The 19,692-nt window shown below is 51.4% G+C and overlaps 3 protein-coding genes across 17 annotated transcripts in view; 1 reads left to right on the forward strand and 2 right to left on the reverse strand.

Moving 5' to 3' along the window:
* Positions 1–4,133, forward strand: part of LOC109516935 (tripartite motif-containing protein 3-like) — a 14,856-nt gene extending 10,723 nt beyond the window's left edge. For 7 of the 15 annotated variants that reach the window (XM_019871812.1, XM_019871804.1, XM_019871866.1 and 4 more), the window contains exons 10-18: positions 1–106; positions 526–629; positions 699–866; positions 999–1,302; positions 1,814–1,858; positions 2,567–2,637; positions 2,709–2,849; positions 3,592–3,803; positions 3,852–4,133. In XM_019871812.1, the coding sequence (XP_019727371.1) occupies positions 1–106; positions 526–629; positions 699–866; positions 999–1,302; positions 1,814–1,858; positions 2,567–2,637; positions 2,709–2,849; positions 3,592–3,744 (1,092 nt within the window). In that variant the 3' untranslated portion in view covers positions 3,745–3,803; positions 3,852–4,133. Of the gene's footprint in view, positions 135–525; positions 630–698; positions 867–998; positions 1,303–1,813; positions 1,859–2,566; positions 2,638–2,708; positions 2,850–3,591; positions 3,804–3,851 lie in introns of those variants that run through there. The other 8 variants (XM_019871778.1, XM_019871788.1, XM_019871842.1 and 5 more) reach the window with 8 other exon arrangements.
* A 1,061-nt stretch (positions 4,134–5,194) lies between these two features.
* On the reverse strand, positions 5,195–8,906 carry trim47 (tripartite motif containing 47). Its single transcript, XM_019872086.1, has 8 exons — positions 8,628–8,906; positions 7,761–7,972; positions 7,264–7,309; positions 7,027–7,122; positions 6,704–6,928; positions 6,336–6,358; positions 6,120–6,238; positions 5,195–5,727 (listed from the first exon to the last, which is right to left on the reverse strand). Exons 1-8 carry the CDS (start codon positions 8,808–8,810, stop codon positions 5,198–5,200), a joined length of 1,434 nt encoding a protein of 477 aa, XP_019727645.1. The 5' UTR covers positions 8,811–8,906; the 3' UTR covers positions 5,195–5,197.
* An 802-nt stretch (positions 8,907–9,708) lies between these two features.
* LOC109516770 (FRAS1-related extracellular matrix protein 2-like) overlaps positions 9,709–19,692 on the reverse strand; it is an 18,518-nt gene continuing 8,534 nt past the window's right edge. The window contains exons 4-17 of the mRNA XM_019871553.1: positions 17,634–17,759; positions 16,794–17,027; positions 15,519–15,826; positions 14,013–14,316; positions 13,401–13,532; positions 12,869–13,161; positions 12,532–12,724; positions 12,216–12,341; positions 11,977–12,095; positions 11,781–11,915; positions 11,591–11,717; positions 11,012–11,199; positions 10,800–10,946; positions 9,709–10,673 (exon numbers count right to left, since the gene is read on the reverse strand). Of these exons, the coding sequence (XP_019727112.1) occupies positions 10,170–10,673; positions 10,800–10,946; positions 11,012–11,199; positions 11,591–11,717; positions 11,781–11,915; positions 11,977–12,095; positions 12,216–12,341; positions 12,532–12,724; positions 12,869–13,161; positions 13,401–13,532; positions 14,013–14,316; positions 15,519–15,826; positions 16,794–17,027; positions 17,634–17,759 (2,936 nt within the window). The 3' untranslated portion in view covers positions 9,709–10,169. The remainder of the gene's footprint in view (positions 10,674–10,799; positions 10,947–11,011; positions 11,200–11,590; positions 11,718–11,780; positions 11,916–11,976; positions 12,096–12,215; positions 12,342–12,531; positions 12,725–12,868; positions 13,162–13,400; positions 13,533–14,012; positions 14,317–15,518; positions 15,827–16,793; positions 17,028–17,633; positions 17,760–19,692) is intronic.

Here is a 19,692-nt window from a genome sequence, read left to right on the forward strand (position 1 = left end):
GCCGGCGGGCACGTCCGCCAGAAAGCGGTCAGGCGGCCCTCCAGCATGCACGCCGCCGCCAAGAAGAAGGAGAACCCCATCGACGACGAGCTCATCTACAGAGTCGGTCAGGCACCCGGGCGCCTGCACTCGGGGTAGCGTGTGTCGTCGCATCGCCCGACAATGTGAAAAAGTCGCAACCTTTTCAATAGCATGAGAAAGAATTGCAACAACAAGTTTTTGTGGGAAAATAACCTAATTTCTGCACAACAATAACGCTTTCCTTTCAAAAGGATACAAATGATAACCTTACACACACATTAAAAAAAAAAACAAAAAAAAAAACAACTTTTTACAAAGAGTGTCTTGTATGTGAAAAAGTTTGAATGAGTCGGAACATTCCGGGGTGAAAGTTCCAATTGGAGAAAAAGCGGCAACACTGCGGGAACAAATGATGACAAACGTTTCCATGAGACAAGAAAACTGTCATTTGATGTGTCCCGATGACGCGTGAATATTGAGCTGGCATTTTTGGGCCTGGTTCAGGATGTCGCGGCCGCGAGCGAGGCGAGTTCACCAACCTGCAAGGCATTTCGGCATCTGCCAATGGCCGAGTGGTGGTGGCCGACAGCAACAATCAGTGTATCCAGGTTGCCCTCGCTCACCGTCGTCCTTCCTCTCCTCCTCCTCCTCCTAACACCAAACGCTTCTCTGCGCAGATCTTCTCCAACGACGGCCAGTTCAAGATGCGCTTTGGCGTCCGCGGCCGCTCGCCGGGACAACTGCAGCGGCCGACCGGCGTCGACGTGGACTCCAACGGCGACATCGTGGTGGCCGATTACGACAATCGCTGCGTCAGCATCTTCTCCCCTGACGGAAAGTTCAAGGTGAAGCGGCCAACGTCGTCCGTTACACGAGTGCTCGCGCAAGATGACGCCCACTTGCGCTGGGCCACATCTTCGGGGCAAGTCTAGTTTACCTTGCTTAGGGTATCATGTAGGCCGTTTTCATTCCCACAGTGGCGCAGACACCCATTTTCAACCGCGCCCATCTACGCAAATCCCAAAAGAAAGAACACGCTGCCGTGCGCAGAGTTAGACTGCCCTTTGTTTTGTGAGAAAAGCCCAAATGTGCTTGCTTTTGCGGCGGCGCAGAACAAGATCGGCTCCGGCCGTCTGCTGGGCCCGAAGGGCGTGGCCGTGGACAAGAACGGGCACATCATCACCGTGGACAACAAAGCCTGCTGCGTCTTCATTTTCCAGGCCAACGGCAAGCTGGTCACCAAGTTCGGAGGGCGCGGCGTCGCCGACAGACAATTTGCAGGTCACGCACGCATGCCTACTTGCCGCCGCCGCCACACCCTCGATACTTAAAGGCAGGACGAGAGCAAACGTGAGCGTCATCAATGGAACGAACAGGGCATTAATTCTTTGAACGGAAGAGGGTCAGGATTCCAGAAGGAGCTTGCATTGTAAAAGTTTCGAGGCGGGTGCCAGTGACGTTTTTGTCACGCGAGGAAAGTCACGTGACCAAAGAAACGAAGCCTCGTTTGGGGGCGGTGCGTGTCGGGCAGAAAGTGTCACGTGATCAGGTACTACGGGCGCTTGCGTTCGTTGATGACGTTTTTGCGGGGTTTAAAACCGGGGGAGCGCGTGAGAAATCTTTTTACTTTACTATTTGAAGTCACATAATGGCGCGGGCCGTTATGAGGAGAAACTACGTCCCGGGAAAGTCGCCATGTAAAACGCACGACATGCTCACGTTGTTTCTTGGGTTGCCTTATGTTTTGTTTTCTTTTGTGTTTGTGTTGTTGGCCTTTTTTTTCCCCACGCAGCAGATAAACTGCTTCCAAACGTTAATAAGTCAGGCTCGGTGTTCAGTAAGTACTTTTGTCGTCAAACTTGCACTTCCCCTTCCTCCTCGTCGTCACTTTCCGTCCCACGTGATAATCAGTGTGTCGTGCTACAAACTAACCACTAGAGGGTGGTCGTCAATCACCAGGCGAGCGCATGACCGGTCCGGCAAGTTTCCACCAAGCACTCCACAGAGAGGGAAAAAGAAATAGTAATTTAATTTTACCCGGAAAACTTTTCCCAAAGCAACGTCTGGTATAAAAGTAGTGCTTTGGAGCCACCTTGTGGCATCTACGTGTTATTTCGAAGTGAGAGGGAGGGCATCGATTAGGCAAGCAAAAGTGAGAGCTTAGAGTAAAGCTTTGCCGCAGTCTTGTGATGAGGACGTTTTGTTAAGTTTTGCTTTTGAATGAAATGTTATATTTTAGATCTTTGTACACATTGAATTATAGTCGTTCTGTCATTTTATAGGCGAAAAACAATTTTCATAAAATCGAAGCTGAAATCAGAAATGACTCAAAATCTGGTGGAATCACAATCAGTTGTTTTTAACTTCATTATAGGGCAAAAGTCGGAAAAAAATGCTTGACACATTTTTGTTTCATTTTCCGTTTTGAGCGTGGCACTTGGTGGAAAGCCGCCGCGCGCGGCGCCGCCGTTGATCGAACCCAAACGGGAGCAGCCCGCCCAAACTTCGGCTTGAGCTGCTTCGTGTGCTCGCCCTCCCCCGGCAGGTCCGCACTTTGTGGCCGTCAACGGCAAGAACGAAATCGTCGTCACCGACTTCCACAACCACTCGGTCAAGGTACGGCGGCGACCTGCGGCCGCGACGGCCCCCTTCCCCGCCGGCTCTACTTCCTCCTGTGGCCCCCGCAGGTGTACAGCGCCGATGGCGAGTTCCTCTTCAAGTTCGGCTGTCACGGCGAAGGCAACGGGCAATTCAACGCGCCTACCGGCGTCGCCGTCGATGCCAACGGCAACATCATCGTCGCCGACTGGGGGAACAGCAGGATACAGGTCAGCAAAAGCCAAAGGCGCCCGACTAGGAGCAGAAAAAGTGGGCCGGTGCACTTTTTTTTTCGGACCTAATGGTCGTCATTTTCAACTCAAGTCTGAGGGATTCAAAAGACGTCATTGAATGTAAAAAAACGGGTGAAAACCAAACACCAAAAAATCCAAATTGATGTGAAAAAAGTCAGAGTAAAACAACTAAAAGTTGTCACTTCAAAGTCAGAATTTTATGTGTCCAAATACAAAAACAAACACGTGGCAGAAATGTCAAATATGAAAAAAAATGATCGCAATATGACAGGAAATGGTGACTTTAGTTTTTTGTTTTTTTTTTTTTACATTGGGGCAGGGGAATCATTTGACAGCAAATCAGTCAACAATTTGAGCGTCACTCGTCCTTTTTGTGTGAAAATTGAATGATGGGAAAACCATTTTCTTTTGGATGCGGGGGAAGTAGCTGTGATATAAGTGGAAAAGAAATCCATTCTGCTGGAAGGAAAAAGAAAACTAACTCCAAGAGTCAATGACACTGGCTTGTGCCCCCTTGTGGCTACATTAACTACATTTCCATTTTTTTCCAATTTACATTGAAATCAATTTATCAAAAGTCCGAAAATATTTTTGTCATGTACTTGGGGGGAAGCACAAGTCGTCATCTTACAAGTACGGAACGTGAATTTAGCCGGCAAATTGCGCTCGCTCCGACGCCAACTTGTGTTGTCGTCGTGTCGTTGTTTGTGCCGGTCAGGTTTTCGACAGCGCGGGCTCCTTCCTGTCTTACATCAACACGTCGGGCGACCCGCTTTACGGCCCGCAAGGTCTGGCGCTGACTTCGGACGGAAACGTGGCCGTGGCCGACTCAGGAAACCACTGCTTCAAGGTCTACCGCTACCTGCAGTAGCGGCCGACTCAGCATCGCGACGCTTCGGCGGGAACCCACCCAAAGCAAATTGGTCTCTTTTGCGCTTGTCTTACGGAAGCGGCATCTTCTTCTGTTCTCGAAGCTCAATGTCAAAACCTCCAGACTCACTCTTCAAACCTTAACGAGGGGAAATCAAGCGCTTGAATCTAAAGGAACATTTTTTTTTTTTTTTTTTTTACAATTTTGCCAAAATACCCAAGCTGCTCCTGCCAAAACATTTCTTGCACCAACACTGTGAATCATGTCAGAGAGGAATATCTGCCTGCTGTAAATGTTTCATTCATGTTTCTTTTGTGTTTCTGCGTCAATGAAACAGCAGCCGACATCAAACGGGACAAATAAAGTTTCATTGTATATATGAAAAACGAGTCTCATCTCGATACAAATTGAGTCCAGCAAGAGTTTTTTTTGCTGTCTCCTTTAAGTCACGAACACTAACTTAAGAGATCAACAATCTCGATATTATCGGCTGCGCATACAACAACAAAGATGACGACAATTTGCAGCTTCGCCGATTGCTCAATGTGAGATCTGGTTTGCTCTTTTAGCACACTGACATCCTGACCAAAGATGAGCGGCGTGCTCTTTTTTTTTTTTTGGTTAACATTGGAATTCATGTGCAGTCAGGCGAGTCACTCTGACGACCATCAGGCGACAATCGCTACTTTGCAACGTGATCGGTTCAGAAAATCGCCAGCAATCATGAAATGTAAAAATCAACATTTCAAACAAGAAAAAAAAAAAAAAAAAAAGGAAAAAAGAAAAGGAAAAAAGGTGATTTAGAAAAATGCGGTCCAGCATGACGACCCAATGTTGCTTTTGGGGGGGAACAGACGGAAAAATTGGGGATTTTTATGTTCCCAAAAAAATAATAATATACATGCAACTAGATAATTGTGACAATGTTTATTTGAATAAAATCAAAAGGGAAAAAGTACACGGTTATGTTTTAATCATAAAACAAAGAAAACATTTTTGACTTCAGCTCGAGTCAGTTTGAAGTAAAAATGATCACGCCACTTTGAGGGGAATTTTTGCAGGTGTCAAAAAAACGTACTTGAGGAACGATTACATTTGAGAAATAATTTACTATTTAAAAAGTTGTTTTGGAATGGGAAATGTGTGCATGAAAATTCAAAACAAAATAAAACGGACAACAAAATGATCACGTGACATTGCTGGTGGTGGGGGTGATGTCACAGAATCAAAAGAAATGTTGCCTAAATCCAGGAAAAACAGAACACAAGACCGTGAATTTCACTTTTTACATGGGAACGCGCAGCCCGTCGAGTCAGCTTCACATGAAAGATGACGCCAAAGTGGCGTTTGTTGTTTGGAAAGGCCACAAAGCCATAGCGAGTCCACGTTTGCGGAGGGGACTCACCTTTGGGCCAAGGCGGCGGTGGCGGGCGGCCACGCGCGCGCGCCGCGGTCAGTAGTAGTGGCAGATGCAGAGGCGGCTGCCCGGGTCGTTCTTGCCCGGGCTGAAGAAGGGGTAGACGGGCTCCATGAAGCAGGTGTCGAACATGTAGAGGCGCTTCATGGTGACGGCGTCGTAGAAGCTGAGGCGCCCGCGGTCGTAGTCCAGGAAGACGCCCACGCGCGGCGAGTTCCAGTAGTCAGCCACGGGCACGCGGCCGTCCTCGCCGTTGGCGTACAGCCGGTCCTGCAGGCACAGGCTCCAGTAGCCGGCCGAGGGCGTGAGGCTGACGAAGCCCTTGCGGTTGCTGCCCTCGGTGGTGACGCCCAGGTACCACACGCCCTTGTCGCGCACGTCCACCTCCCAGTAGTGCTGCCCGCCGCAGTACTGCGCCGTGGCCAGCACGCCGCAGAAGCGCGTGAAGCGCACCGGCAGGTCGGGCTCCTGGCTGCGGGCGCGCAGCTCCTCCACCTTGGTGTCGAAGTCCGAGATCAGGAGGTTGGGGTGCGCCGTGTCCGGGTCCAGCGTCAGGTTCTGGGGCACTGGACGTACAGGGGAGGGAGGGGGGGGGGGTGCACATGAGATGCGGGTCTATTTTTGGCCACGCCTTCAGGCCTGGCGAGTGACGTGGCTGTTGGCTAATGAGACGGTGGCGTTGGCCGGCGGTCTGCACGTTTTTTTACAAGTATTTTTAGATTGCTGACTCCAAAATAATTTTGAAATGTTTGCCATCACAGTTGAGCTGTCTGACAAATGGAAAAAAAAAAAATGATATTGGCACCGTTAATGACCTAAGTTCTGACCTGAACACATTCGCTTCTGCGTGTTGCGACCCCCCCCCCCCCAGCCCCCTTTTTTAAGAAGAAATATGTTGGCGCTCCCTTGCCGGCCGCATTTTCCAATTCTGTTGGTCGCGGTGCGAAAGGCGACTCACTGGTGTGCAGCACGTGCATCATCTTCTTCCACATGATGAGCTGGAAAGGTCCCGAGAAGTCGGTGAACTCGGTGGGACTGTCGACGGGCTTCACCTCGCCGTACGTCTCCCGCAAGGCGCTGGCACAGAAACGCACGCGACTTTTTTAGAGGGAGTCCAAAATCGTTTCCGAGGAAACGCCGCGAAATGGGAGGACGAGAGCAATGATAAACTTACTTGTTGAAGGTCTCGGCCAGGCTCTGATGGACACAAAAAACATTTTGCGTTTCAAATACAACACTGCGTGTGTTTACATTGTCAAGTAGAGAGAAGATTGTCAAAGCCAAGACCAACAGCATAATCTTTGAAAACCTTTCCATTGAAATAAGGGATGGGCAAGTACCGATACCAGGTGTCAGTATCGGGCCGATACTGACACCTGATTTCAACGTATCGGTTTTCTGGCCAAGGCTGCAGTTACCAGCCAGCAATACTTTGGGCCCCAAAATGTTCTTCAGAACACAAATCTTAATGGGGATCACTTGGCAGCGTTGACAATCAAGGGATGAATTTGCCCAGACGGGAGTCAGAACGTCAGAAAAGACCTGGAAGCCGGTGTCGCCGTTGACGTGCTGGTTGATGTCGGTGATGCGCTTGGCCACGTCGGCCGCTTCGGCGCGGACGCTCTCCAGGTTGTCTTCCACCACGGCCACGGCCGCCGCCTCCTCGGCGTCCAGGCTGTCCAGGAGCGCGTCTCGCTCGTCCAGCAGGAACTGAACCAGCGCGCCCACGTCCGCCTCCACCTTCTCCTTCAGACGCTGCTTCTTCATCTGAAAGCGCAGGCACGCACACGAGTTTCCTCCGCTGCTTTTCTGGCAACGTCCGCATACGGAGGAGCCGCTTGGCGACGAGCCGTTGCGCCGCGTACCCTGATGTCGTTTTTGGTACGTTCGTCGGCGGTGATGACTTTGACGCACTGCGACTTGAAATTGTTGAGCGGCCTCAGACGCAGTCTCAACTCCACCTGAAACACCCCCCCCCCGCCCCCAACCCACACACACACACACACAAACACACACAACCCCACACACGAATAATAGTTGAGTTGAAATCACCTCCAACTACCCACACAACAAAAAAAGCAACTTAAAAAAAACAGACTCACCTTCATTTCATGGACAACCTCTGAGACAGGAGCCACCTCGTGATATCTGAAAGGCAACATGGCGGCCCTTAAAAACAGGACACACGTGAATCTCACGATCGCTCAAGGTTTCAGTCCCGCGTTTACATACATGTCACATGCCAGGCACCGTGTCGGGTCACACGTTCACGGGCGGTTGCGGCACATTCCGTGCCAACGTACGAAGGAGCGGCATCACGCTGCTACATGTGGTAGCGGCGTGTTCGGTGACGTCAGCGGTCAACGTGACGTGTTGAGTAACACGGATACGGTTCACGCGCCACCGTAACGGCAAAAAGAGTAGCGGTGACATTTTCGGATGCCCGTTACATGCATCACATGATGAACACGTGACATGTTTACGTGTCAACATGTCGCATGCCGTCGTGAAACGTCGGCTGGCGTTTCCCGTCCCGTGGCAACATACTCTTCAATGCGGTTCGGTAACACGCCGAGCGTGTTTACACGCCGTAGGTCACCTGTGCGTGCGTGACTCGCGGCACACCACGCAGATGGGCTTCTTGTCCGCCTGGCAGTACAACTTGAGCTCTTCGCCGTGCAGCTCGCACTTGCCGTCCACCTTGATCGGCTTGGCGGGGGTCGGACTCGAACCTAAGCAATCCAGACTGTCCATCTTGGCCACCAGATTCTGCACCAGGTAGTTCTGTGTGAACGTCCTCTTGTTGAACACCTGAAGGGAGAATTGATAAGGGGTGAAACAAGTAGGAGTCATTTGAGTATCGAGACGATGGCTGGCGCTCCAGTCCATAGTTTGTCAATTACCTGTGTGGATATTGATAGGTGACTAGTATACTGTACTGTATGACTACTACATGCCTTGATAATGATTGCCGACCAGTCCACTGTTTGTCTCACTGTGCCTGCCATTGGCTGGCGGCCAGTCCGCCGTTTAAGCCTTCATTAGCACTGACTGACCAGTGCGGTTGTTTTTTTTTTTGTTTTGTTTTGGCCTAGATGTGTCCTGTCTTTGACTAGTCACAAGTCAATCGGACTTTGATGTCGTGATGTTCCCTGGTGACCAATCGGCTGTTCGCTTACAACTTTCCCCGTGATCTGTCCCGTTTGGTGCACAAATGAAGGGTTTGAATTAAGGCCTCCTTAAGTGAGAGGGGGCACAAAAAAATGAATCCAAATCAAACGAAACCTGTCACAAAGGAAAGGATTTCTTTGAAGAGGCTAACTTGAGCGCCAGCTAGCTCCTACTACGCGAGACGGAAACAAAACCAAAGCGCCCAGAATGTTACCACAACGCAGCGCCAGAACAACAACTACAACACGCCAAAAAAAAAAAAAAAAAGAAAACCCAGAACCCAAAACACGTTTACCGCTCGACACTGGGGGCACTGGTAGCCGTAGTCGCCGCCATTTTCGTCCCAGTGCATGCAGATGCAGAAGCGGCAGAAATTGTGTCCGCACTTGAGGATGACCGGGTCCTTGAAGAAGTCCAGGCAGATGGCGCAGGTCAGCTCCTTCCTCACGTCGTCGCCGGACGACGCGGAAGCGGCCATCTTGTCGTCGGCTGGTTCGCGACAAGGCGGCCGGGCGATGAACGGCAAGCAAAAACAGGACGCAAACACAACCGGAAGCCGGTAGTGACCAGGAACGTGACCGGGGCGTGGTCTCTCCGCTCGGCCAATCACAAGCGGAGGTGGAAGCGCGCCCAAGTACGCAACAGGAAGAAGTAGCCTTCAGAATCAAGATCACAAAGAAATATCTCAAGACAATCTACGCTCGCGAGGAGACTGTTTCATTACAATTTATTTTGACTGCGACTTCGTGATCACAATGACAACATCCTGCCAGCAAAGTGTCCAAATGTATTCAAATAAATACATTTCATTAAAAAAAAAATCCATAAAATCACCAAGTGAGTCTCAAGATTGATTGTGACTGCGTGTGTGGCCAAAGAGGTCACGGACTGTACACGACATTGCATAGGTTGCATTCGTATGGGCGAGGGTGACAAGACGTACACATACCGTATATGCAGAGGAGTCCTGTCCGTAATTAGCCAATGAGTTCGCAACACTGAGATGTCAACAAACCTGATGAAAATGTTCGTGGTGACCCGACAGCAGCTTCATCGTGGGTGTGTTTACACTTCCAAGTCGACACACTGACAAGGACGTGATGAAAATACACACTGGGAAAATAGACAACTGGAAAATAGTGATGGATAAATAAATAATAGAAGCACACAATTCCGTTCAAATGTGAGATACAAAACGTAAATAAGAGCTTGAATGTAACAACCAATCTGTGATTTGTTTTTGAGATCACGCCTGGTCATAAATGCAGTCCTTGTGGCATACTGGGATTTTTCAAACCGTCCTGCCCATTTTAAAATTCCAGAACTGGCGAACATTAACTATATTTAGGACAAGTTTTTTTTCTTTTCAAGAAGTATTGTGTTTTCAAGATATAAAGGCAAGTTGGATTTTCGTACATTACCAGTTACAAGCTTATAGAAACGCATGTTTTTCAACATTTCTTGAAAGAAGATTTCATGAGATGAGGACTTTCTTTCATAAAACATGTGCAGTTCAACTTTTTCCCCGATGAAATCTTGACTTTTTACGTTCATGGTTTTTAATCGTTTTTTAAAAAATTATTTTAAAGTTTTTTTTCTGAGAGTGTTGTAATATTACAGCTTTTTTTCACGTGAATACGGACCTAAAACCTGTAACATTTATCTTTAAAAAAACAAACCTATTTTTATGGTTTTCCCTTTGGGGCGTGGCCCACATACTCCCTCGTATCACAGCACTATGCACCTAAAAAAAAAAAAAAAGTCAGTCTATGAAAGAAATGTACTGAAAAGCAACAGAGAACACATGAAATCCTTCTCTGGTATCCTTTGATGGGTGTCAGACCACATAGCCGTCATGGGAGCGCTGCATCCTGACCACCAAGATGGGCTCTGAGCTGAGCGAACCTTTGACGGTTTCCCATACGTCGTCCCGCCGCCCTCGCTCCCGCCCCACGTCGCAATTGGCTCCGGAGCGTGAGGCCAGCGTCAGGATGCCACCGGTCAGTACCAGGAGCAGCACGCCTAACAAGGCCACCGCCGCACCATCCACCCTCTCGCCGCCCATCGGCTCGCCCGCCTCCGCCCCATCGGGGGACGATCGAGAGGTGGCCGACGATTGTTTGAAGCGATCCAAGGCGACGTGAATGATGTTGGTGCCGCGGGTGTCGTCGGAGCCAATGCCCGCCGCCGCCTCGGGGACGGGGGCCGGTAGGGATCTTCGGACACGATGGCGGTCGCCACCCGTGATGGCGTGGCGGCGTTTCTCGATGCCTTTGTCTGCGTCATCTTCTGAGCGCACCGTGTAGATGGTGTGAATGTACCACTCGCGCCCCGATGCCACCTGAACAAAACACACAAATTTGCGCAATTAATCAAATATGAAATTAAAGAGTAAAAAATATATTCAAGATGGGGGGATGGGGAGGGGGTGAGGTATTTGAGCAAATAAGGTAGGTTTTGGTGGTACTTGAAACATGGCCCCGGAGTCCAGTTTGAAGCCGTCAGATCCGGGCTGCCTCACGAGCCGTGCGGCAGACGGGTCGTCCAATGCCAGCACGGCGTTAAAAGCCACACCACCGAAGTGGCGCGCCTGGGTCTCGGGTTGGTCTTTGTCCTGCAGGACAGGAAAATGATCAAAAACACTTCGAGGCTCGCAGAGAGTCCAGGAAATTCCCTCACAATGATTTTGAATCTATAGAGCAGTGCCGGCGAATCGGCCAGGCAGCCAAATTCCAAGTTGGTGGGGTTGTACTTGGGGACGTAGCCGTCAGCTCCGGTGCACAGGAAAACTTTCTCGATGCTGCAGATGAAAGAATCTCCGAGATTCTGTACCGGGTCCACCATCACGCGACCGTATACGGTGTCGCCTGCGGGGGGGCGACAGATTGGAAGTGAATCATATCGTCTCATACTTAGCGGGAGAATCGTCTCAAATCCTACTTTTGCAATGAATTGTCGGAATTGTATCCCATCATGTTGTTGGAGTGAATGTTATCGTTTTGCAGCAAATCCAAGTCCATTGTCATCGTAACGTATCACATCGTACCGGGAAGATATCACAAATCGCTTCTTCTGGCATCGAAATTGACACGATTCGTATCACATTGTAACCGGAGTCAAACGCAAGACAACCCGAGAAGCTTGACATGTATCGTGAATGTGTGATATGTTATTCTGATTATATCAGTGCACTAAGATGGAGGTTGAACAGTGTGGGACCTAAATTGAAACCTTGGGGCACACCGCAAGTCTGTTTACCTTCCGAAAAGGTGACGTCGCTTTCCTGGCCCAAGCTGACGGAGTCGTCAGAGAGCCACACACTTCTTTGGGACAGCAGGAACATGTTTGCGTTCAGACTGAACTCCACAGCCACAGGATCGCTCACCTGAACACAACACGCTCACGCTTAGCATAGCGACGCAAGACGAACTTTTCCAATCGGCCTTACTTGCTGCAATCGGACGGCCACATCGAAGGCGACCGCTTCCCCGGGGCTGCACACGGGCGGCACAGAGTACTCTGTGTTCTGGCCGGCGGTGCAGGGGACCAGCTGGACGGCGTAGGTCCCCGAGTAGTCACGGGCCTGCGACCGATGGCGGGTCGTCAGCGCGTGGAGTGGCCGCCAGCGCGTCGCTCGTACTTACGACAAAGTCGGAGGTGAAGCTCCACTGCTGTGCGGGCTGGTCGAAAGTGGGCTCGCTCCTCACCAAGCTCAGGTTGAAGGTCCGGCCGGGGTGGTCCGTGCTCACCACCGTGGACGTCCCTGACCAAGCAAACGGGACAACGGGACAATCACTGGCGACCGCTCCGTTCTTTCTTTAGCGACCGGGCCATCGTTTGCCCGTGTGCGCCCTGCCAGTGACTGCCGACCGCTGCGTCTCACCAGATCCTCGAAGGCGTCCGGCAGAGCGCGAGTGAACAAAGAGGCCCCTGAAGCGAGCTTTGGTGCGGAACTTGACCGCCAGGCGGCCATGCCGGCTGAGGCGCATGCTGCTGGGATACAGCGAGCCTGCGCGACAACAAGACAGACGAGGTGTGACCCGAAAGCGCCGACCACTGACACTTATGCGCTACTCGCATTCCTTCTCAAACAATTACGAGACCATCTTGTCACGTGTCCGACTACGCTAGGCATGCGGTTGTGAACCAGTGCCCAGTTTTTCCCGTATACGGTTGCCCGGACTGGGCGTTTGGGGTACCGTGCAGCCGGGCCTGCGGATGGCTGCCGATGCCGTCCCGCCACAGGATGGCGGTGTCGTACACGAAGGTGAGGTGCAGCTGGGAGCGGAGGTCAAAGTGCTTCCAGCCGCCCGCGCCTCGCGGCGAATGGAAGACGTAAGATACGTAGAGGGGCACGCGCACGCTCACGTATGACTGCACCAAGTTCGGGACCTGAACACAAAACCACACTTTGACTCCTCGGCAGTACCTGCAAGGCAGCGATCGGAGACTCGGGTGCACCCGTGACATTTCTTTTTTTTTTTTGCCCCGATCAAAATATCATTTCAAAGAACAGCGGAAGAAAGCGGCGGTCACCTGTCCGTCGGCGGCCATGGTGCCGCCACAGTCGCTGAGCAGCTGGGACACGCGGTAGAAGGCGTTGAACTCCCACAGGCAGGCGTCCGGCCGGAGGCTGCGGTAGAAGCGCAGCGTGGCCTGCCCGCGCAGGCCGTCGCCGCCGGCCACGCTCTGATGGCCGTCAGAGGCCGCCGTCGGCTCGTCGTAGTCCAGCAGGTTGGAGCAGCGGTGGTCGCCCCACCGGTTGCCGTCCGGGCTCAGGGTCCGCTCCAAGTTGCTCAGGGGTCGCGTGGAAATCAGCGGGAGCATGCCTGCTCAAGCACGCATGCCATTTCACTGCACTTATATTTGTTAACCGTATTTAAAAAAAAAACTCAAACGCTAAAAATTGTATTTTTACATCGTGTCAGTGTTGATCATTAGTCACCTCGTTGATGCTCACGTGCAAAGTTTGAAATGAGAGAATTTGTCTCGTTTCCTGGATTTTTTCCCAAAACGACTCACGCAATTATGCTCTCGGGCCGAACGACATACAGGCGGCGCCACCTACCGTCCACGTGCGGCATGGTGACGCTCACTTTGATGAGGTTGGAATGTGGGTGGTCATCGGCGCCCGTGTAGCGCATCTTGGCTGAGAAAGGCTGGGCCCCCGCCGTGGCCCCCTTGCGGGGCGGGCACATACCTTGACCACATGGAAGCGCATCTTAAATCATCCGTACCCATTGGAATGCATGGAAAGGTCAAGAATCAATTCCTGCCGCTGGCCCCAAAACGTTCTAATGTGATTTTAGATGATATTGTACTTCAAAAAAACAAACCAAAAGCATACCATTAGGACATAACTAAACGTACAAATATGCATTAAGAGACGGTCGCTCCACAAGAAGCAGCAGTAATATGTTAGTCATTCTTTGCAGAGGATAAAGAATGCGTTGTTGTCAAATCTGTGTTCAAATATCCATTGCCTAGAGGGTTATAACATTGCGACACTATCGCTATTTGTTTGTACTATTTTGTGTTAGAATTAGGCTAGCAAAGTTATGTGGCTGTTTCGCAAAGAAATCATTTTGCAAACCCAGCGCTCTCGCCAACCCGTTAGCCAAAACCCAATTTCTAAAATTGCACCATGTGCCTAAAATCCCAAACAAAATGTTGGCCTGACCTTCCTCCCGGCTGATGGTGACAATGGGACTGTTGAGCTCCGGGCCCTCGTCGCCGTTGGAGTTGACGGCCCGGGCGGCGCACTGGACACGCGAGCCCGCTTGGAAGTAGATCGAGTCCAGCGTGATGGCCTTGGAGGAGGTGAAGAAGGTATCCAAGTCGAGCACCCTCATGGGGGCGGCGACGCCGGCAGGCCCGGCGGGGGCGCTGACGAGCCAGCGGTAGCGCGTCAGGGTGTCGTCGATGCGCTCGCTGACGCAGGCGGAGCCCGTTTTCTCGTAGTCCGGGTGGCGCGCGTTGCAGGCCTGCGGGTTGCAGTCAAAGGAAGTTTATGGCGGGGAATACGTTCCGGATGTGCTCACGAGACTGGAAAACCTGGGAAAATAGCACTTGATAATATTGTACGGAACAAAAACTTGCAGTCATGACAATGCGTGGAATAGAGAGAAATGAAAACAGTTTGGCAAATTTTAAATATTTTTTTGCTTGAATTCAATGGACGCAAAGGTGCTTCTTGGTCAACTTTGAAATCAGTCTGTCATAGGGGGAGGAAGGAGGAAGGAGACGGTCACAATTGCTGAGTCAGCCGCAGTAATATGAATTGTTCTTTGCAGAGGATCAAGAATAAATGCCTGCGAATTTCAATTTTTCTGTCTACATGTGTTGTGCCACCGCTTGTGTTCAAATATCAGCCGCTAAAAGCTGCGCAACACTGACACGCTTCGTATCATAGGTTAGCATTAAGCTCAGTGGGCAGTGTTTGTGTCTCCCAAAAAAAAAAATTGTCCAAATGACAGCAAACAAAAAAAAAAAAACGCCTAGGTCGGGTGGCATCTTGACCCAGCCAGTTTCTCAACAAAAGGGCCTTCGCTCAGTTGATCCGAGGTTGAAAATGGGCCCGTTCGCCTCAGAGACCTCGTAACGAGATGGCGGCAGAAGAACTTCACAACATCTGGCCACCGCCGGGTCACGCCGCAGTGAAGGTTGCGCTTTGTGCCGGCGTTTTCCGTTGGCTTGAAAAGCCACGATATAGCAAGGGCACAAACGATGAACCTTGATACAGCTGGAGGAAGGGGGGGGGGCAACACTGTAATGGCGGGATGGGAAAAGAGGGATGCATTTTTGCCATACTTTTTTTTCTGTGTGTGTGTGTGTGTGTGTGTGTGTGTGTGTCTATATTTAAAAAGCTGCCAACGTGATCCGGGAAGCTTTGAAGAGTCTCGGAGGCCTGCAGGTGGAAACACTCAAAGTGACAAGACTGCTTCATTTCTGCTCCCTGGGGGGTGGCAGACACACACAACACACGCGCAGCAGCAATTTCTTACGCACTGACTCACTCGCGCACACACACACACACTCTCTCTCACACTCAGACATGCACTAAGTCACGCTTATGCTCGGTCACACTCGCCAGCTCACTCACAAGTTCGCTCTTGGCCTGCATTTACAAAGTATACACTCATGCACGCACGCAGGCACTCCTTCCACGCCCGCCGTGTGAACTCACGGTGACACATATGACGGGGTAGCCGGCGGGCGGCTGCGGGCCGGCGGCGGCTGGGCGGTCATAATGGAGCAGCGAGAGCACGTGAGGCCGGGAGGGGAAGGTGACGTCGGCCTCCCGGACGTACGCCGTCGCGTCGGCGGCCCGCGGCTCGGCCACCACGTCGTCGTCGGGCTTCGGGTACGGCGTGAAGGCTTCCGTCCTCTCGGCCGCGCTGTCAGACAGGACCTCAACCCGGGCGACGCGCTCTCGGCCCGCCCGCCTCGACGGCACGTCTGGACACACGCATGCGCATGAACTCGCGCGCGTGCATCACTTCATGCCTTCATTTTCAGCTTTCACACGGCTTTAAACGATGGCAAACCTTCAAGCCTCGGCTTCAGTGTACACCTTTTGGTCTTTGGATCAAGCCCCACCACTGAAACACCCCTCCAAGTCGAAGCCGACCCCACAACCCAAACTCCAAACACCCAACCCTAAAATGAACTTCTGCCGTGGGCCCGTGTGCTAAAACTAACCCAAACCTCAACCCCGAAACCTTCTATACGCTGAAAGCCGCAACGGTAGCTTTCACCGCTAAAGCTAACGCTAATGTGGACTCTCTACCCCGACCTGGGACCGAAGCGAACCCATCATTTCCATCCATACTTTTGAGAGAGTGACATAAAGGAGATGTGTGATTTTTTTCAAAAGTCCACCACAGGGTCGATGCGAAGTTCCGTCGGTCCCCGAAAAATGAGTTGGCGGGAGAGAATTGTTGACTCACAGCGGACGGATGAAGACTGCTGAAAGGTCTTTTTGAAGTGGCGCTTTCCTGAGGCGGCGGTTTCATCTCCCGCGACGCTTTCAAGCGGGGGTAAAAAAAAGTGACAGGAGGAAAAGTTGATCTTCTCCCTCTTTCTCACCTGCTCATTCCCTAAAATCCGACACCGTGCTCAAACTCAACCTCTCCCTCTCCCTCTTTTTGCCCTCGTCTCTTTGCCGCCATCAATTGTCAGCATCAAACACTCCACATTGTTTTCCGTTCGACTCTTTTTGAAGTATTTTTACGCCGTAAGTGGGCCACGTGGCGTGAAGATGCTTTCATCACACCCGGCACGAGTTGCCCAAAATAGACGTCCAAATACTTTTGTCCACGCCACGTATGTAAATTTTTTTTTTTTTTTTTTGTCGTCAACATCTCTCTCCTGCCTGCAGGCTTTTAAATTCAATTTTACAGCAGGTTCGTTCGTTCTTTGAGAGGAAAGCAGAGCGAGCGAGACGTGGCCCATGCGTTACCGTCATCTCGATCCTCCAGGATGGTGACTCGAGCGGAGGGGTAGCGCGGGCCCAGGCGGCCCCCCACGGGCGAGGCCAAGGTGACGTTGAAGCTCTCGGGGGGCTCGTACAGCGAGTCGTCGATTATCCGCACGCGGCACGCCTTCTCCCGCTCGCCCTTGTCGAAACGAAGCACGCTGGCGGGCTCCTCCGGACGGGCGACAAAGTCCGAGTGGGACAGGGCGGCGGTGGGCGCTGTGCCCGTGGCGGACCCGAAGAGACGGGGGAGGGGGGGAGACATACACAATCAGGAAGGAGTTGAAAAGTATTTCTTTACACTTTCAAGACGTATGTTCGATTCATTGCAACGTCAGATGAACTTCACACGAGTTGCGTTTGGATGTTTTCCGGCATCGGCGAGATGGAAAAATGCGGCGACAACATGAAGGGAAAACGTCCGCACGACAGACGGCCTCATCTAATCTCCATCGACCGATGATGAGCGCAGGAGTGCGCCGACAACAAAATGTCACGCTTAACGAGGGGAGCCGCGCTAACGAGGTGCTTTGCTAATCTGCTCATTGTGAAGGCGAGTGACCTTTCCGTGGCTTTTAAGGCAAAAATCGCAGCCCCGCCCGCCTTCGCTCAGACGCTTTGGTGAATTTGCGGTCACCTACATGGCAGCCCCCACCCGGTGTTTATTTGGGGTGAGGTATTGATTTATTCAAGCGGGCAACACACCTCCTGATTTCTATTCAAAGTCGAGCACTTTATTTGGAGACAATATGGCAACAACGAAATGTTTCCTGAGCGAATGCTGCCTGGTCATGTGCGTCGAGGTGAGGGATGAAGCGTCCCTACCCTGCCGCGTGTAGCAGAGCACCGTCAGCTCCTTGCTGACGTCGCCGCCGCGATGGACGGGGACCAACAAATGCCCCGCGTCCTCCTCCACCGACAGCACGGCCTCGGGGAAGAAGACGCTCGACTCTGAAAGGAGAAGATTTTATTTATTTATTTTTTTTGTCATTCGCCAAATAAGAAGACGGAGAATAGGGGAGGGCATTTTCCAACATGACATGCTGGGAGGGTCCAGCGGAGGAGGCCGCGGCGAAGGGAGAGGAAGTCAGTGAAGGAGACGACTGGAGGGGGGAGGCGCCAGGGGTGCATGAGGAAGGCAGGAGTGCTGCAGGATTGTCACACATTCTGAACCACCCCCCCCCCCCCACCGCCCCGGGTGTCTTCGCACGCACATACACACACACGCGCATACACCGGTGCTGGTTTTTAGCCAAGTGGGTCAGGTTCACCTCCGTGAGGAAAAAAAACAGCGCTGTCACTTTCAATATTTCATGAGGGTGAAAGGAGCAAAGGGGGCGCGCGTCGGCTGACAGTGTCACCACAATCTCAAGATGGCTTTCATTCCTTTGATTTCATTTCCACAACCTGTTTTTGGTGCATTCGCAAGGCGCAGCTCACTGTGCTGAAAGATAACAGAGATCCAAGTGAACACCGGAGAAGGCCAAATGATCGACAACTACTTCATGGCGACCTGCTATTTGGGTCACGGGCGAACTGCGCTCAAAGCCGAAAGCCAAGCAAAGTGACCAACAAGCCAACTGGGATGGTTGCGAACTGTGCTGGGAGCGAACGGAGACCGAAACAAAGTGACACAAAAGCCGACCGCGCCGGAAGCGAACAGACACGATGGAAGATCGAACAAAAACATCCACCGATAAGTCAAATCGATTGAAGCCAAACGCTCTCGTGCTATTTGAGGCGCGGGCTGCATGTGTGCAAAAAGCAAAACTTTGGGAGTGGCCATGGTGGGTTTTTTTCTTTTCATCTTTTTGCATCAGTCAACATCAGACCATTGCCCTATTTTGGGAGGATTTTGAAAGCCTTTTGCAGAAAGACGGGCAAAAGGCGAAAGGCACTTGTCCATACCATCCGTCGTTGGCTTCTGTACAACAATCTTTCCCCCCCCCCATGAAATCATGCAATCATGACATTGGGCCCATTTTTCAATTCCTTTGCTACATTTGGTGATTGTGTTCAACTGGCGTCGGGATGATGGGCGGGCTTCTGGATCAAACGGTTTCGTTTCAGCCAAAAAGCTCGTGTGTGTGTGTGTGTGTGTGTGTGTGTGTGTGAGACCGCCGTGCCGAATTTTTGCCTTTTTAATCGACCACTTGCTATTAGGTTGCGCTCTTTTTTTGAGGGGGCGGGGGGGTTGCGCTCGGGGCACCAAGTTGAAACGTTTTCAACTTAACAGCAAGCCTGCCGTCCTTCATCTTTTCTTTCTCTCTCGAGTGGAAGTTTGGAGGGTTTTTTGTGTGTGTGTGTGTGTGTGTGTATGTGTAGCATAAAGCGGGCTGCTGTTCGGATCCGTTGATACCCGCCGTCGTCCTCATCCTTCTGGTGTCAGACTTTGCCTCCCCCGTGACTTCATTACTCGCCGGCCTGTGAAGTTCGTCTAATGTGACGGAGACGCATGACTCGGAGCCGAGCTTCGGCTTTGGAGGCAGGCGGACGTCCGTCCGGAGGGCGGCCGCGGCTGCGCCTCGGCCCAAAACGTAACAAGTGCCGGCTTCAGCGGCGTGTTTTCAACTAATAAGCATCTCCAAGTGGAAAACCGGCCTCCCCCTCCTCCTCGTTCTTACGCTCTGATCTACTTTTTATGGGCATGTCGAAAACTACACAGACAAACTTTTTAAGGCTGTGTTGGGAAACAATCCGGATCGGCGAAATCGTGATTTGGTCTTTTTTTTTTTGTGTGGTTGAAGTGTAGAGTTTTCACCCGCATACTGCCATTATTTTATAATCATTATTATTACTTTTTTTTGGGGGGGAGGGGCTTTGGTTGTTAATCTTTGCAATTTTTTTTTTACTTTGGTTAGCTTGGCTGTGAGGTTGCTTTCCT

This window comes from Hippocampus comes, unplaced genomic scaffold (assembly GCF_001891065.2).
Source record: "Hippocampus comes isolate QL1 unplaced genomic scaffold, H_comes_QL1_v1.1 scaffold33, whole genome shotgun sequence".
Classification (NCBI taxonomy): domain Eukaryota; kingdom Metazoa; phylum Chordata; class Actinopteri; order Syngnathiformes; family Syngnathidae; genus Hippocampus; species Hippocampus comes.

Coding starts and splice junctions, on each gene's coding strand:
- trim47 (XM_019872086.1), bottom strand. CDS start 8,810: ATGGCCGCTTCCGCGTCGTCCGGCGACGACGTGAGGAAGGAGCTGACC. Junction 6,929..7,026: donor GTACCAAAAACGACATCAGG/GTACGCGGCGCA, acceptor CTGCGCTTTCAG/ATGAAGAAGCAGCGTCTGAA. Junction 6,239..6,335: donor CTGGCCGAGACCTTCAACAA/GTAAGTTTATCA, acceptor TTTCTGTGCCAG/CGCCTTGCGGGAGACGTACG.